General features: G+C 36.8%; 1 protein-coding gene across 1 annotated transcript in view; it reads right to left on the bottom strand.

The window, feature by feature from the left end:
* Nucleotides 1-1,215: 1,215 nt before the first annotated feature.
* Nucleotides 1,216-17,902, bottom strand: part of LOC138707340 (mucin-21-like) — a 98,827-nt gene continuing 82,140 nt past the window's right edge. Inside the window, exons 2-4 of the mRNA XM_069836627.1 lie at nucleotides 4,927-5,040; nucleotides 4,329-4,442; nucleotides 1,216-1,573 (exon numbers count right to left, since the gene is read on the bottom strand). Coding sequence (XP_069692728.1) covers nucleotides 1,308-1,573; nucleotides 4,329-4,442; nucleotides 4,927-5,040 — 494 coding nt within the window. The 3' untranslated portion in view covers nucleotides 1,216-1,307. The remainder of the gene's footprint in view (nucleotides 1,574-4,328; nucleotides 4,443-4,926; nucleotides 5,041-17,902) is intronic.

The following is a 17,902-nucleotide window of genomic DNA, read 5'->3' as shown; positions in this document are numbered from 1 at the left end:
ATTAGGTGACCTTCTTTGAGGAAAACGTTGACGGTACATCCTTCTTGCCTCACTTGAATTGCGACGACATTCTCCATAAATTAAGAACATATGGTATTCCTAAACTCAGAATGACATTGTCAGTTGTTTATCGAATACCCTATACTGAACTGCCATCCGCACGGCAGGAGAGGAGCTTGAACTCAGCTAATTCGTACTTACGTCTGTGCAGAGTACTGTCTGCTGAACGTTGCCACGTTTCTCATGCCAAAATATTAACAAATTTAAGCATGCATTTTTATTTAATTTCACGAAAACGTAATAGAACACACAAATATTTATTTACACTAATATTAATTCTTTGCTTGATATATCTATTGATGTACCGACAATTGTTTTCGTAATTTTACTAACGGTATAAGCAGTATAACGCAAATAAAATAAGAAAATAATTTTTTCTGGGAAAACTATCGAGTTTTGACCCTATGTTGTATGGACATTTTTTGATCATGTAGACCATCCCCGACAACTGTTAAAAGGACGGCACTTACACCCCTTACACCTTGTATAATGCTTCTTTGTCGTCAGTTTCCGAAATGGAGTTTAGTTTAAATAGAAACGGGAATCTGTACTGATTATCCCAAATAGGGTAAGTGGTGGTATTAACGCCATCAAATCAAAAAATGAGTTACAACTAACCAGAAATACGGAAATAATATTGAGCTTTTAGATATTAGCTTTTAGATAGTAATCACTTGCAGCCTTTCCTATGGAATGCACATTTCAAAAGTTGTAATTGTGACAAGGTTTTACAACAGTAAAAGTTGGTTCCAGATGTTAGGAAAGGTTCCTCTAAACACCATATTTCTCTGACTAGGGCTGTTAACGCAGATTTTCACGTAACTAATTATAAAATATTAGATGGCGTTATAACCTGGATGGCGTTAATACATACCTTCACTTATCCTACTTTCTGAAAAAATCTATGAAGGTCAAAGAAATATAAAAATATTTCGAAGATAAAATGCCCCATATAGTAGAAGATATAGGCCTATTCTTCGCTCTGCAAAGGAAGTTTAGAATCCAAAACACTCTGACGACACTGTAAAGGAGAGAGGCAGATACGTAGACCTAGGGACTCTGAACGCCTCCTATGTGCGTCTGTGAAAGGGATGGGGAGACAACGAGAAATGTAAACATAAAACAAACAATTGTGTTTAAAGACAGTTATTGAAATTTTATTTCTTGTGTGTAAGTTTACTCTGACAAATGAAACACGTTTCAACTTAACTCCTCACCGAACCGCTTCTCTTCGGTTTGACCCTCGCTCACTTGCTCTTCTGGGCAGCAAAGTATCGACGTATCATTGCAACAAGAATTCTGGTCGAATGCTCTGTGTCTCCAGAAGTGCCTGCTGCTGAGGGTCCCGGTTTACAGGGAGATATAAATTCCTTGTAGAGACACACCCTCCCCCACATTCTACCTTCTTCTGCATCTGAATCCTCTTCCGAAGAACTTTCTGGCGCTTGGTATTTAGAGGCTGCAGTTTCTCTAATAACGGGGCCGGAATTTACGACTGCCTTTGGTGATATATCTGTGGCAAAATAATTGATTCAGTGTTCAAATACATACAATACAACGTAACCATATTAACATCACATTATGTGATAAAGATTATTATTATTATTATTATTATTATTATTATTATTATTAATTTTACTTGAATCAAGTAAAGCGATAGGTTTGGAAGTAAATCCCGAAAAGACAAAGAATATGATTATGTCTCGTGGCCAGAATATTGTACGAAATGGAAACATAAAAATTGGAGATTTATCTTTCGAAGAGGTTGAAAAATTCAAATATCTCGGACCAACAGTAACAAATATAAATGACACTGGGGAGGAAATTAAATGCAGGATAAATATGGGAAATGCGTGTTATTATTCGGTTGAGAAGCTCTTGTCATCTAGTCTGCTGTCAAAAAATCTGCAAGTTACAATTTATAAAACAGTTACATTACCGGTTGTTCTGTATGGTTGTGAAACTTGGACTCTCACTTTGAGAAAGGAACAGAGATGAAAGGTGTTTGAAATTAAGGTTCTTAGGAAAATGTTTGGGACTAAATGGGATGAAGTTAAAGGAGAATGGAGATAGTTACACAACGCAGAACTTCACGCATTGTATTCTTCACCTGACTTAATTAGGAATATTAAATCCAGACGTTTGAGATGGGCAGGGCATGTAACACGTATGGGCAAATCCAGAAATGCATATAGAGTGTTAGTTGGGAGACAGGAGAGAAAAAAACTTTTGGGAGGCGGAGACGTAGATGGGAGGATAATATTAAAATGCATTTGAGGAGGTGGGATATGATGATAGAGACTGGATTAATCTTGCACAGAATAGGGACCGATGGCGGGCTTATGTGAGGTCGCCAATGAACCTGCGGGTTCCTTAAAACACATTTGTAAGTAAGTATTGTTATTACTTCGTCGTATTTTAAACCTAACGAAAGGAAGTTTTGATATACTAACAGAGATCTGCAGAACTCGTAAGTAAGGAGAATATTAAGAAAGTAGTGGTGGTGGTGGTGGTGGTGGTATTGGTATTGGTGGTGGTATCGGTATTGGTGGTGGTGGTATTGGTAGTAACAACTTCTTCTTGGTAGTGGTGTTGGCGACGGTACCTTTCATGTTTGCTGCGGCGACATTTGTTGAGGTGGAGATGTCGATTTACAATACACTTAAAAGATTCTCCAGCAATATTCTTCAGTTAAGTTTTAACTACTAGTACATGTTTATCTAAATTGAGATAACACCTATAAGAAAAAGTAATAATTTATGAGCTAATGTAATTCAATTCAGACTATATACAATATGTATACTTACTTACTGGCTTTTAAGGAACCCAGAGGTTCATTGCCGCCCTCACATAAGCCCGCCGTTGGTCCCTATCCTGAGCAAGATTAATCCATTCTCTATCATAATATCCCACCTCCCTCAAATCCATTTTAATATTATTTTCCCATCTACGTCTCGGCCTCCCTAAATGTCTTTTTCCCTCCGGCCTCCCAACTAACACTCTATATGGATTTCTGGATTCACCCATACGTGCTACATGCCCTGCCCATCTCAAACGACTGGATTTAATGTTCCTAATTATGTCAGGTGAAGAATGCAATGCGTGCAGTTCTGTGTTGTGTAACTTTCTCCATTCTCCTGTAACTTCATCCCTCTTAGCCCCAAATATTTTCCTAAACACCTTATTCTCAAACACTCTTAACCTATGTTCCTCTCTCATTCAATATGTATATAATTGTAAATAAGTTGTGAGATAGCTAGTTGGTTAAAATGATGAGAACTAATTTAATAGAAGTTTACTAGATTTACGTTATAGGGAGCAAGATATAAATCTAAAACATATTAATATAATGAGAATACTAGTGTCATGAGATTTTGCTATTAAAAGTTTTGTATTATAATTAGAGAAATTAATTGAGAGTCGGAATCCAAGAGGGGCCCAATATTTAATCACTTTCAAAATTTATTTCTCATGCAAAATAATTAGTAGGAGCTTGTTGCCATGGTTATATGAAAAGATGTAATGGAGATGTACTTACGAAACAAAAAATAATTAGTCAGAGGCATTTTGTAGCAACAGCAAACATTTTTTTTTTCAATTTCCCAAAAGTTTGATGTAATGGACTTGGGCCCCTCTTGGATTCCCGGTCTCAATTGTAATAATAAGAACGGACAGATGTTAGTTTCATTATAAGTAACAAATATTAATCAGTAATTAATCTGTTGAGTAAGAATTTATGTCATTTTGACCTAAATGAAGTTATTGTCCAACAACCCCTTACATCACTCGGAAGCGAGTTCCAATTTCTAGCAACTGAAACTGTGTAGGATGAAGAATATAAAGATGTCTTGTGTTAAGGTATAATGAGTAAATTGTTATGATGAGACCTGGTACTTAGCTGATGATACGCGGATAAATTTTGAAAACGAAAAGTCAAATAGATTTGGGTAGCGGTGCGCAGAATTTGAAATAAGAGAATAAGAGAATGCAGGGCTCGTCGATCGCTTAGTCTTAGCCAAGACAGCTTGTTAACAATTACTTTTGTAAATTTATACCCCGAATGTAATAGAGAAAACCTTTATGTATAATTTTCAGCGATCACCGAAGAAAAACCTTACATACTTGACTAGGTATATTTTCTTTACTAAGTATTGTTGGTAGTGGTGGTATTGGTATTGGTATTGGTGGTAGTGGTGGTATTGGTAGTAGCAATAATAGTAGTTTTGTTAGTAGTAACATTTTCTTGGTAGTGGTGTTGGCGACGGTACCTTTCATGATTCCTGCAGCAACATTTGTGGAGGTGGAGATGTCGCCTGAAGCATCTGTGGCACTGGAGTTTGTGGCAGTTCCATCTGAGGCCGTGGGGGTGACAGCAGCGTCTCCTATCGTGATAATCAATCGAAAATTGTGAAGCCTCATTTGACATGAAATCATATATTAGGTTATAGTTTGGGCTCATTACAACAAAAAGTAAACACTGATACTAAGTGAATAAATGGAATGAATGAAATTAATTAAATATCTATTACAGTTATATTTTAAAGTACAGGGGAGAGAGGGGCAAAGCGAAAGACATCACTAAGTCGTAAATGACAGCTTGTTAATAATTGCTTTGTAAATTTCTAACCCGAATGTAGTAGAGGAAACCTTTCTTTATAATTTGCAGCGATCACCCCAGAAAAACCTTATATACTTGACTAGGTATATTTGCTTTACCAAGTATTCGTGGTAGTGCTATTGGTGTTAGTGGTGGTATTGGCATTGGTGGTAGTGGTGGTATTGGTAGCGGTATTGGTATTGTTAGTAGCAACAGTATTGGTTTTGTTAGTAGCAACATTTTCTTGGTAGTGGTGTTAGCGACGGTACCTTTCACGGTTGCTGCAGCGACATTTGTAGAGTTGGAGATGTCGACGGAGGCATCTGTCGCACTGGAGTTTGTGGCGGTACCATCTGAGGCCGTGGCGGTGCCAGCAGCGTCTCCTATCGTGATAAGCAATAGAAACTTATGAAGCCTCATTTTACATGAAATCTTATATTAGGCTGTAGTTTAGACTAATTGCAACAAAAAATAAACACGGCTCATATAGACGTACATTCATTAGATATAATAATAATAATAATAATAATAATAATAATAATAATAATAATTTTATTTATTTATTTACTTATATTTAATGTGCTGTACAACAGCCAGAGGCCAATTACAGTTCAGCACAAACAATATATCAAAAAGATTAGCAATAATTTACAATAAAAGTACAAAGAAATAATTAAATTAATGGCAATTAATTAAAATGATAATTACAAATGAAATAATGGAATCCTAAATTAAGAATGGAATAATAATAATAATAATAATAATAACAATAATAATAATAATAATAATAATAATAATTTTGTAACACTCCATCCAATTAGTAGCAATCCTCAAATAAATTATCAGTGGGAGAAAAACTGAAATTATTAACGAAAAAGCATGCAAATTTGGTTTCATTCTTGCGCCGAATTCTCTTGCCAACAATCCAGTAACAATAAACCACAATCACAAAATGAATAGAAATAAACGCGAGATCAATATTTTTAACATATCTAGACAATAAAATATGTTTTCCAGAATTGTACATATCAGCTTCTGCCACAACATAACAGTATTATTTGCAATTACTTGCGAGGAAATAATTTGTATACACGGTCGAACTGAAACTACAATTTTTCAACTTTCACTTACACAGCCCATTTTTGGGGTACATCCAGTTGTTGGGCGTACCTCATAGTAACACAGATATTGCATCACTTCAAACCAGTGGTACATATTAATGTTCACAGAAAATCTAAATTTATTTTTTTTCGAAATAATACGGAATAGCAGAAGCTATTGTAATAGTAAATAAACTTTATTCTACCAATCTTCATAAGTGACTTTTCTAAATTTATGTTTCATGAGCAATTTAAGGCGGGATGTAAGTTACAGTTTCGAAGTTATATAACTGTATAGACTGAAGGGACAATAGAATATACAGTGTTAAAGTAAAACCCCGTTACGCCGTTATGCGTTTTGTAATTATAAGCATGGTTAATGAGAAGATTAGGATGAAATTCTGCGTAGTTTTTAGACAGAGCATCGCCAGCTCACCTACGAATACAGATACAAACTCAGGTCTGAATAGCTGCATTCCATCCGATAGTCACAGCAGCAAGGTTGTCAGACTTCCTAATGGCAGGGGAAAATGATTAGACCTGAATTGACCAACGTCCCAAGTACACAGAAGTACATATTTCAGGAGAGACGTTAACGTCTGCCAGTGCGGTAGCCTTCTTCTCAAGAGTAAAGACAGTGACATCGGGAGCGACTGTAAATGGATGCATAGATCGAGACGTATTGGACAGATTTCGAGATACTCTCCAGATATCTGATACGTTTCTGCTGTCCATCGTCTCAACCTTGGATTTCCAAGCAATATTATTATTATTATTATTATTATTATTATTATTATTAGTATTATTATTATTATTATTATTATTATTATGGTAAAAACGTAATACGGCGAACGCTAAGCTCCGCCCACGACCCCTTTCCACTTTTCCCCTACAAGCTCACCACACACTCTACGTGATAGGCTAGTGTTGTGTCGAATGCACATTTCATGTGGGTGGGGATAACTTCCCCTATTGGCGTTCGCCGTATTACGTTTTCGTCATTATTATTATTATTATTGTTATTATTATTATTATAAAAGAAAGCTATATTTAACAATTTATACGAAGCAGAGTACGTGATTTTCTATAAACTACATGATTATTAGATGGAATCTAATACTTTCAAATGAATCGTTTGTTTCAGAAACAACACTTCTCCACTGTTTGACGGTATATGAGTTGTTAGCACAATCGCAATTACCGACTGAAATGCTACAGTTTTGTGCAGAAACAACACTTATCCTGGAGAGGTGCTGTTTCTGTTCTCCACAAGGAGAACTGCTAGTTTCCTCCAATAGTACTATTCCAACATGGCGTCTAGTAGTGATGAGGGAGCTGTTTTGTCCGTAGTGGAAAAACGAAAGAGAGGATTTAGAAGTGTTGAATACAAACGAGGACATGTGAAAAGAGGAAGAGTAAAGGGGTTAGAACATATCAACTATGCTTCTAAGGTGGTCGCAAAGAAGAAAATTGGAAATGATTGCAAGTGAGTATGCCACAGTATTAATGTTTACCTGTTCAATAGCGTTGCTGTTGGTATGAAAATCATACATTGCAATGTAACATGATTCATAATATGTTGAATCCATATTTACTCCTGTTATACTTTTCGTCACATAACATAATCTCTCTTTCCTTCAGGTGTAAATTGAAGTGCTTTGGAAGATTATTGGAGGGGGATCGAGAAGAAATATTTACAAACTTTTATGCCAAAGAAACTAAAGACGAACAGGATTCGTATTTACAAGCATTAGTGGAAGTAGTGCAAGTTAAAAGGAGACGTCCGCAGGGAGATGAACCAAAGAAGCCACGTTCGCGTAATTTCAAGTATTATGTGACATATAGTTCTGGACGACAACAAGTGTGTGCCAAAGCATTTCTAAACTTGCATGGTGTGACAAAGGGTCGCATTCGTGTCGTCTAACATCTTTGTTACTGCTTAGAAGATCTCCAAAGGATTTGAGGAGTAAAAACACTTCTGGAAATGAAAATTCTGGGGAAGTGTGTATATTAGTGGAAGATCACATACGCTCATATCCAACCAAAAATCTCACTACTCATCAAGAGAAATAGAATATATGAGCGAGAGGTTAAATTAATATCACATTAATGCATGCCTCCTTTATGGAGAAGTATCCTGACCAACAGGTATCCTACTGGTTATACCGCAAAATTTTTAAGGAGCGATTCAGTCTATCATTTGGGAAGCCACAAATGGATACCTACTGTACATGCGAACAACTATCGGTAAGGATGAAAAGTCCATCGCTGAATGATAACGCCAAACGTGTAGCAGGAGCAGAGTTTATTGTCCATAAAAGAAGAGCCAACAAGTTCACCAAAAAAATGGAATACTGTTCTAATCTCTGCAAAGAAGACAATGAAACTTCTTCAATATGTATAGATTATAAGCAGAATTTGCATCTGCCAGAGATACCTGTGCAGGAAGCATTCTATCTCAGGCAACTTAATGTTAATGTATTTAATATACATAACTTGAGGGATAACACAGCAAAATTGTACATATATCACGAGGCACTGGTTAAAAAAGGTCCAGATCAAGTCTGTTCATTTATCTTAGGTTACATAAGCAACGAGTTACCAAACACAACAAAGTACCTACACATCTTCTCTGATAGCTGCCCAGGTCAGAATAGGAATAACACAGTTGTTCGATTTCTCCAAACTCTTGTTACTACTGGCAGATTAAAAAAAATATACCATTATTTTCCGATTCGTGGGCATTCCTTCATGCCCTGTGATCGAGATTTTGGTGTTATAAAGAGGAAGATTCGCATATCAGACAGAATCTATTCAATAAAAGAATACATAGAGTTAATAGTTGCATCAAATAAGAACAACAGATTCTCTGTTCAAATGATACAAACTGCAGGCATTTTGGACTTTAACCATTGGTGGAAGACCTATTTCAAGAAGTCTGTTCTGTCCATTGAGTCCATGGGAAGAGGAGTGAAAAGAGATCAGAAAGTAACGTTTCATGTGAATGACTTTATGGAGTTCCAATATGAAGTGGATCATATCTCAGGAAGGAACTTTATTGATGGACTGACTGTTCATACTTTCAAGCACACTTCCTATGCTGCCCAGTGTTCCTGCTTATCCACATGGCTATTATCAGACATTAAGAAATTGGAACCATACATTCCAACAGAATATCATGATTTTTATAATGAACTATATACTTGGCCAACGACATCAACTGATGACTAATCATGGTGATGCAAGAAAACATACTAAGGAAGAGTAATGTTGTGTGTATGCTTTGATGCCATCATGAATTTATTATTGACATAATTAAAAATGTCCTGTTTGACAGAAACTTAGTGAACTTCTTTTTCTTTGCAAGTAACATTTTCTGCATTTTAAGTTGTGATTATTAGGCAGGTTATGCTGTGAAGTTTGAATGAATGGGTTTAAAACATGTTCTCTAACTTATATTAGCATTTCTATATTAATTTAAGTTTATTAACATTGAGAATCTACTTGTTGTTCTTGTTATTCCTACTGTTTGTTTCAGAAACAGCACATCTCCTCCAAATTAAACAAATTCTGTAGTTGTGGGTATTGAACTCATTCAAATAAGCAAGATGTCAGGATGTTTGTATTTAGTAAATGATCAAATGAAAAAAATACCACAAGTGTGAACAATAAAATATGCCTTACAGAACGTTTTTTCAATTTCCTGAAAAATGTTACTGGAGGGAGAAGTGCTGTTTCTGAAACAAATGATTCAAATGTAGAGATCTAAAAGCACTTTTCCTACGCAATGGTACATAGATGGGAAAGTTTTTCTTATTTGTGTTCGAAATAAATACCTCAGTTTAATGTTCCAGAATTCTTCGACTCAAAGCTAAAAATATATTAAACATAAACAATAATGGTGGCGCGCGATTAAAGTGTGACGCTGCAAGCCGGAAGGTCCTGGGTTCGATTCCCAATAGAGTCATAGATTTTCCATTGATCCAAATTTTCCGGTAGAATTTTGACCCTGTGGGTCTACTCATAATCTGACAAAATAGTACCAGGAGCATTTTGTTCGGTTTAAAGGCGGCAGGCAAGTAGGTTCGACACACCTACAGCTATTAAATCACGATTGGAAAGATGAAAGCCTCAAACGCGCCAATTTCGGGGCTAATTTGGCTGTCATGTAGCTGGTTATATCTTTACATTTGTACACATACTATTCTTTTCTTACTCTTCTGCACAGAATTCTCGAGACACAAATCACATATTCTATAATCCATCATCATAATATGGACAGCAAGTGGCGGGAAACCATTGCATCCTAAAAATCTTCGCCCACAATTGTAGCTATTAATACACACGATAACATATAAGTCGCACACGTCACTGAACTTAAAATTCTCAAACTCTCAACACTGCGATGAAAAACAGAAAACTAAATTTTGGTCATTTATGAGTTACATAACACCTTCCAACAGACGACATAAACTTAATCAATGTTAAAACTGAATTTTTCCAAATAGCCTCACGAAAGTGCAATTTAATTTCTTACCGCATACGAGTTACTAAAGGCGAATAAATAAGCAGCTTCAAATGCAGGTGTACGATCGCCCAATTCATGAACTTCACCAGTTTCCAACGTTGATATTTCACTTAGAAAGACAACGGAAATTAAACCTGCCTCATGAATCATTTATTACATGTCGCAGATTAAATTCCCGTCGCCTGCCCCAGAAACATCTGCAACACTTGATTCCATCAATGTTTTCTGATTGATTAGTCTTCATTTCCCTTAAATTATCTCTAAATTATTCTTTGTCATTTGAAAAATCTGAAATTATGAAATAATATTCACGTTGATTTCACTTCCTTTTCTTGTCACCAGTCCAATACTTACTTTTAAACCACTACCATATTATGAAGAGAAACATACAAGGAACCATTGCATACTAGGATAGTTTAGGAAGAGGTCAATAATTCATAGAATGCTACAAATCCTCCTCCAAGGGAGTAGATGTTATAAACCATGAATCGCTTAAGTCTGTCGTCTGAACTTGTAAATATCATAGAAAATGCCTAGGAACTTGTTGAAATAAGAAATGTCCATGTGTTGAAGGAGACTAAATTCTTTTGCAACAAACCAATATTATTCTATAATCCACAAACATGATATGAATAGATATGAATGAGGAAAATCATTACATTCTGATACAGTTACGGAATAGTTAAACAGCTAGACAGCCTGATACGAAATCTTACCATAGAAGATATAGTATTAAAAGACAATGCAAGCCAAAAATCGTCTACATATGTCACATGAACTTGTAATATCATTGAATTTAGTCAGTTAGTTAGTTAGTTAGTTAGTTGGGTTTAAATTGGGTGCGTCAGTTACTATGGCTATTTACGTCCTTATCAGCCTCGGAATGGGACTGATTTTCTGGCATAACCACAGCATAGAAATAATGTTATGTAATTTGGTACGTGGAACATAACTAGTCTTTATAGCACAGGAGGGGTAACATTAGTAAGAAAAGAACTAGCTAGATATAGTATAGACTTACTGGGAGTCAAGTGGTTAGGTTAGATGAGAATGGCATATCACAAATAGGAGATTACTTGTTGTATTACGGGGAACGAAACAATAAACCCCAATTAGGAACAGGATTCTTTTTTTTTATATAAGAATAAAATCAGCAGTAAAAAAAGGTCGAATTTATCAGTGACAGGTTATCATATTTAGTACTTAAGGGTAGATGGAGTTATATCATAGTTATAAATTCTCACGCCCCTACAGAAGAGAAAGAGGATGTCATAGCATCAATAGAAGTCAAGAACTTAAAAAAAAAAAAAAAATACGGACTACACCAGCCCACCTCTGTCTTCACTCTCAGACATGTTCTTCTAACTATAAGACAAAATTGTTTAATATTTAATACATTTTATGCATTCTGAAGCACTTCACTTTAGAACGAAGACTTTAACCATTATTCAGAATATATTATTTAGTCATTCTGTTGTGTTTAAAGCCATCAGATCCTCTCTTTCACACCACCAGAAATAATACCTATACTTTCTTATGGCTTTTAGAGAACCCGGAGGTTCACTGCCGCCCTCACATAATCCAACTATTGGTCCCTATCCTGAGCAAGATTAATCCAGTTTCTACCATCATATCCCACCTCCCTCAAATCCATTTTAGTATTATCATTCCATCTACGTCTCGGGTCCACACCTGTGGAGTAACGGTTAGCGCGTCTGGCCGCGAAACCAGGTGGCCCGGGTTCGATTCCCGGTCGGGGCAAGTTACCTGGTTGAGGTTTTTCCGGGATTTTAACTAAACCCTATATGAGCAAATGCTGGGTAACTTTCGGTGTTGGACCCCGGACTCATTTCACTGGCATTACCACCATCATCTAATTCAGACGCTAAATAACGCTGTTGAAAGCGTCGTAAAATAACCTACTAAAATAAATCTACGTCTCGGTCTCCCCAGAGGTCTTCTTACCTCCGGCCTCAAAACTAACAATCTATCCGGATTCGCGCATTCGTGCTACATGCCCTGCCTACCAGAAATACATATGCAACATAATCAAACTATAAACAAAATACAGTATAAACAGCATGGATTTAATTAATTTATTATACAGGCTACTATCACATAAATATTAAATGACTGAAGCAAAACTTTTAAGTGTCGTAATTATATTCTAGTTAATCTTGTAGTGTACTCTTTCACGGCAGGAGTCTATAGATGTAGATTCATTGTCAGTTGCCTCAGGTACGCCGAGAAGAGTCTTGCGACCTCGGATACCACTCCACTGAAGATGTCTGCTGCAGTTGCAGACGAAACGTCTGGTATAAAACCAATCAATAGACCACGGCCTCTCAGCCCGGGAAATGAATCTACATCTGTATTCTAGTTAATTAAATAGGCTAAAATATTAAACTTGCAGTGTTACACGCAGTGAAGAAATGTAAATCAACATATTTACCAATACTTTAAAATAACTGAATAAGACAAATTATTGCAATTTAATTTTCAATTCCGATAATATCCTGACGTCAGTTTGTATAAATTCCATATGCGAGTTATTTCTACAGACGCACCCAGGAAAATAATTGGAAGGAAGGTGTTACATGGTCAAATTTACGAGTAATGCAGATGAATTGTATGCACATATTATGAACACGTTGTAGTCTCTCTCAGATAAGTTCAGAGTGAACTTGAATTGGTTAACAAGGAATAACAAAAATCTACATCTGAACAAAACTCTTCTTTACACTAAATTGTACAATTTCTTTCATACGAATATGAAACGGGGTGGATTGGAGAAAAAATTTTTTGCAAGTGTCTTACCCGAGTGTTTCAATTTAGATCGCTGTCGGTAAGAATATCAAGGTTTCTAATCGTTTCACTGTATTGAACAAAAATACTAATTAATTATTTATCTGGTATAGTACCATTACCAATAGTGCTACTGGACGATTATGCCCCAATAGGATTGCGTGCGATTTCTTTGGATATAGGGGAGAGTCGGGTAGTATCGGATATCGGGTAGTATCGGACAGTGCGTTTCTTTCATCTACCACCATATGGTAGTACCTGAATGACATGGTTACGTTTCTCTATGCGACATCACAGAAACGTAACCATGTCAATCAGGTACTATCATCGTGTGGTAGATGAAAGAAACTCACTCTCCGATATTACCCGATGTCCGATACTACCCGACTCTCCCCTAAGCTTAATGCAAATTTATGCATCCACAGTGTAATCTACTTCAAGGCTTCATGCAATTTATTTACTGCGTTACTGGGTTGGTCAAGATGAAAATGAAAATAAATGTGATGGTCGACAGCATTGGCAACTTTGTATGTTATCTGCAACACTAAGAAAAGGTGCCAGAGTAATACGATGTGACTATTAATAAATCTACGATGATCAATATTCTCGTGGTTAAAATACATCCGTGTCTACGCAGGGGTCGCTGGTTCGTATCCGGCTGAGGAGGTTACAATTAGAGACTCATCTTTCCAAAGGGAAGCGCTAAAGACAACATTGTGGGTTATTTATTAAACACACGCTGCCAAATGCAAGTTGAGATACTTCAGACATTACATTTGGAACACGAATGAGTCACTTGCAGTTGAGCTACGTCACAGCCCATTTAGTATGGTATTCTCATATAGAAAAATGTTATGTATTATTTAACGACGCTCGCAACTGCCGAGGTTATAACAGCGTCGCCAGTGTGCAGGAATTTTGTCCCGCCGGAGTTGTTTTACATGCCAGTAAATCTACTGAAATGAGCATGTCGCATTTAAACAGACTTAAATGCCATCGACCTGGCCCGGGATCGAACCCGCAACCTCGGACATAAAAGGCCAGCGCTATACCAACTATGCCAACCAGGCCGTATTCTCATACAGATGTACTTAAGTACTTACAAATAGCTTTTAAGGAACCCGCATGTTCACTACCGCCCTCACATAAGCCCGCCATCGGTCCCTATCCTGAGAAAGATTAATCCAGTCTCTATCACCATCATCGTCATCATCATCATATCCCACCTCCTTCAAATCCATTTTAATATTATCCTCCCATCTACATCTCGGCCTCCCCAAAGTTCTTTTTCCCTCCGGTCTCTAGTGTAAGGTTGCGTATATCGCACCACTTTAGCATTTATAATTTTTATTGAACAATACAGTTTTTATTTTCTGCATTCCTTTACAGAAATACATTCCCAGAACATTTACCTTTCATGTAAAAAATAATCCTTGAATTTGATTTAATATTTTTGAAGTAGAATGACATTTTCGAAACACTTGTCAGTGGTGCCATTTAGGCAACTAGTTTCCTAAATAGCACCTGCGGTTCCTTAAATCGCACCTCTTTAACTACAGGAAACAGGATGAAGGAAAGCTTTTAATATTGAACATATTGAACAGTATTTAATATGAATAATGTAATAAATGCAAATTACAAGTTTATTGAAATTAATGTAAGAGAGTAACGCATCTTCAAATGAAATTGAAAAATTAGAGCATAAATTACGTAACATTTAAACTTCCTGAATGCGTATTTTATTGTTACACATTTGCCATGTTCTTCACCAGGCAGTTCAGACTATAAACTGCGTCACCTTTTCTCCACGATTATCTCGAAGCCACCTAAGAACTGCTTCATGATTTAGCTGTCTGAAATGATTTGAAGATAGAAACATCTAAAGGCTGGGCCTCTGAGTATTATGACGAGGAAGCTGAAATAGGAGCACATCATTTTCCTGAGATAATCTAGCTTCTAAATTTTTGGAATGGTTCGTATAGGTGGACATACAGAAGCAGCACTTTTTTCTATGGTAGGTATGAGTGGCAAATAAAATGTTTAAGCTATTCGACAAATAGTTCACTGTTGATGTAACCTGAATCAGAGCAAACAAATAACGATCCTGGAAGAACACCTGCTGATAATGTAGGATGCACTGTTTGACGTTTAAAAATTTTCATAGGTGGCACAAAATATCTGGTGCGCTTGTACAACACACACTTGTTGTATTAACGCCCTTTTTACCACTTGATATTGCACCCACCTGATGCATTCCTCGTTCAGTTAAAATTTTTTGGCCTTCTTTTGTACGGCTAGAATTGCTACGGTTGCTCATATCGCACCGGTGCGAATTAGGCACCTACAAATTGGTGCGAATTAAGAAACTACGTCATAAGTAATTATTTCCTTCATTCTAATCTATAATCACCACATGTTCGAAAATCGTACTAAGTTAAATGTTCTTTAATATTTCTTTTAACCAATAACATCTTAAGATTATGGATTCCTTTGCATACAAATCCGTTATTTAGTTACAAAATGTTAGCTAAATATACATCCACCGGAGCGATTATATTAAATACTCCATCACCACGTTGCTAGCACAAAGAAGTGGCAAAAATCAAGTGACATGGTGGTAGTTCATATGGTAGATTGTAACAATACCACTAGATGCTACACTACTAAAGTAACTTGTTTTAAACTAGCAGTGGTGCCATTTAGGAAGCGGTGCGATTTATGCTACTCTACCCTATATGCATTTCTGAATTCGCCCATACGTACTACAGAGCGTTCACCTATGGTTGGGGCCAAGAAAGCGTCATGTGCTGATACGCCGCTTTGTGCGCGCAGTTGTTGATTCACGTCGACAATCAAGGTCGACAAGTTATCAGTTATGAGCCAGCTGTTGCAGTGTTTTTACGTACAGTGCAGTTTCTTAACACAGTTGCTTAAATTGTGTGTAAAATTTGTGAACAATGCAAAACGCAAAATTCACGCTTGAACAGAGAGTTTTTATGTATGATGCATATGTGAAAACAGAGTCATGCAGAGAGGTGCGTAGGCAATTTGAAGTGAAATATCCGGGTGCTCCAATTCCGGGTAGAGAAACTGTTAGACGTCTTGTTAACAAATTAAGGACAAGAGGGTCGCTAAATGCTACAATTCCTAAGCGAAAACGAGGAGTATTGACGGAAGAAAAAATTGATGAAATCAGATGAATTGAAGGCGAATATAACAAGAGAGATTAGGAAAATTACCGAAGACGAGCTGATTCATGTGAATGATAATTTTATTAAAAGATGCCAGAAATGTGTGGATTCAGATGACATCACTTCCAACATCGCTTATAACAAAGTTAGTACTACGTAGAAAATTTCTTGTGTGCATGCTATTAGTATAGAAAGCGGAAGCTTACTGATAGACGATTACCGCAAGCGACACCGCAGGCAGTCCGCTTTCCTGGCCCCACCTGTAGGCGAACGCTCTGTACATGCCCAGCCCAGCCCATCTCAAACGTCTGGATTTAATGTTCCTAATTATGTTGGGTGAAGAATACATTGCGTGTAGTTCTGCTTTGTGTAACTTTCTCCATTCTCCTGTAACTTCATCCCTCTTAGCCCCAAATATTTTCCTAAGAACCTTATTCTCAAACACCCTTAATATCTGTTTCTCTCTCAAACTGAGTCCAAATTTCACACCCATACAGAACAACCAGTAATATAACTATTTTCAAAATTATAACTTTAAAGTTTTTTACAGCAGTGGCTACGGACTGGAAGGTCCGGGGTTCGATCCCAGGTGGTGACAGGATTTTTTTCTCGTTGCCAAACTTTCAGAACGGCCCCGAGGTTCACTCAGCCTCCTATAAAATTGAGTACCGGGTCGTTCCCGGGGGTAAAAGGCGGTCAGAGCGTGGTGCCGACCACACCACCTCATTCTAGTGCCGAGGTCATGGAAAGCATAGGGCTCTACCTCCATGCCCCCCAAGTGCCTTCATGGCATGTTATGGGGATACCTTTTTACTATATGACAAAAGCTTCTCAACTGAATAATAACAGGCATTTCCCATATTTATTCTGCGTTTAATTTCCTCCCTAGTGTCATATGAGCCGTTCAGAGCAGAATTGGTGTAAGTCAAAAATGGGTAATGAGAGTTAAAGTGAACATTATCTTATTTTACAGGATTTTTACTTTAAACCTCATTACCCAATTTTAACTTACAACACTTCTGCTCTGGACGGTTCATATAGATGTACATTCATTAGAATGTATACAATTAAATTTAATGTCTTTGCACTTAACCTCGTTGGAAAGAAAATTCAATTTAAAGGCGGCTTAAATAGGGATGGACTGAATCCGGACGATATGTGTCCTAGACTTATTTAACTTGTCTGAAATCATACAGTATATATTTGAGAGAGAAAGTAAATCAGAGTATTTAATCTTCATATTCAGGAATTTGCATTAAAACGAAAAACTCTTCATAAAACTTCAGCAATTACCCTCAAATGGACTCTCTTATATACAGCAGCACAGCTGGAGGGATAGCATCTTGCTGTTAGTTTTAACAGTTTGGTTCTACTTTAGTTTTAATTCTACTTATTGTACATATTACAAATAATCACATAAAGACATTAAGCCACTCTCATCATGAAGAGTGTCCCGAAAATGCAGTCTCATGAGAATCCCTCATGTTAAAAGACAATATTAAGAAATTAGTGGTGGTGGTATTGTTTGTGGTGTTGGTATTGGTTGTGGTATTGGTAGTGAGGTGGTATTGGTGTTGGTAGTAGCAACAGTAGTAGTTTTGGTAGTAGTAACATTTTCTTG

Source organism: Periplaneta americana, chromosome 10, assembly GCF_040183065.1.
Source record: "Periplaneta americana isolate PAMFEO1 chromosome 10, P.americana_PAMFEO1_priV1, whole genome shotgun sequence".
Lineage (NCBI taxonomy): Eukaryota > Metazoa > Arthropoda > Insecta > Blattodea > Blattidae > Periplaneta > Periplaneta americana.
Note: the sequence above shows the minus strand (reverse complement) of the source record. Positions and strands in the feature narration are given on the sequence as shown.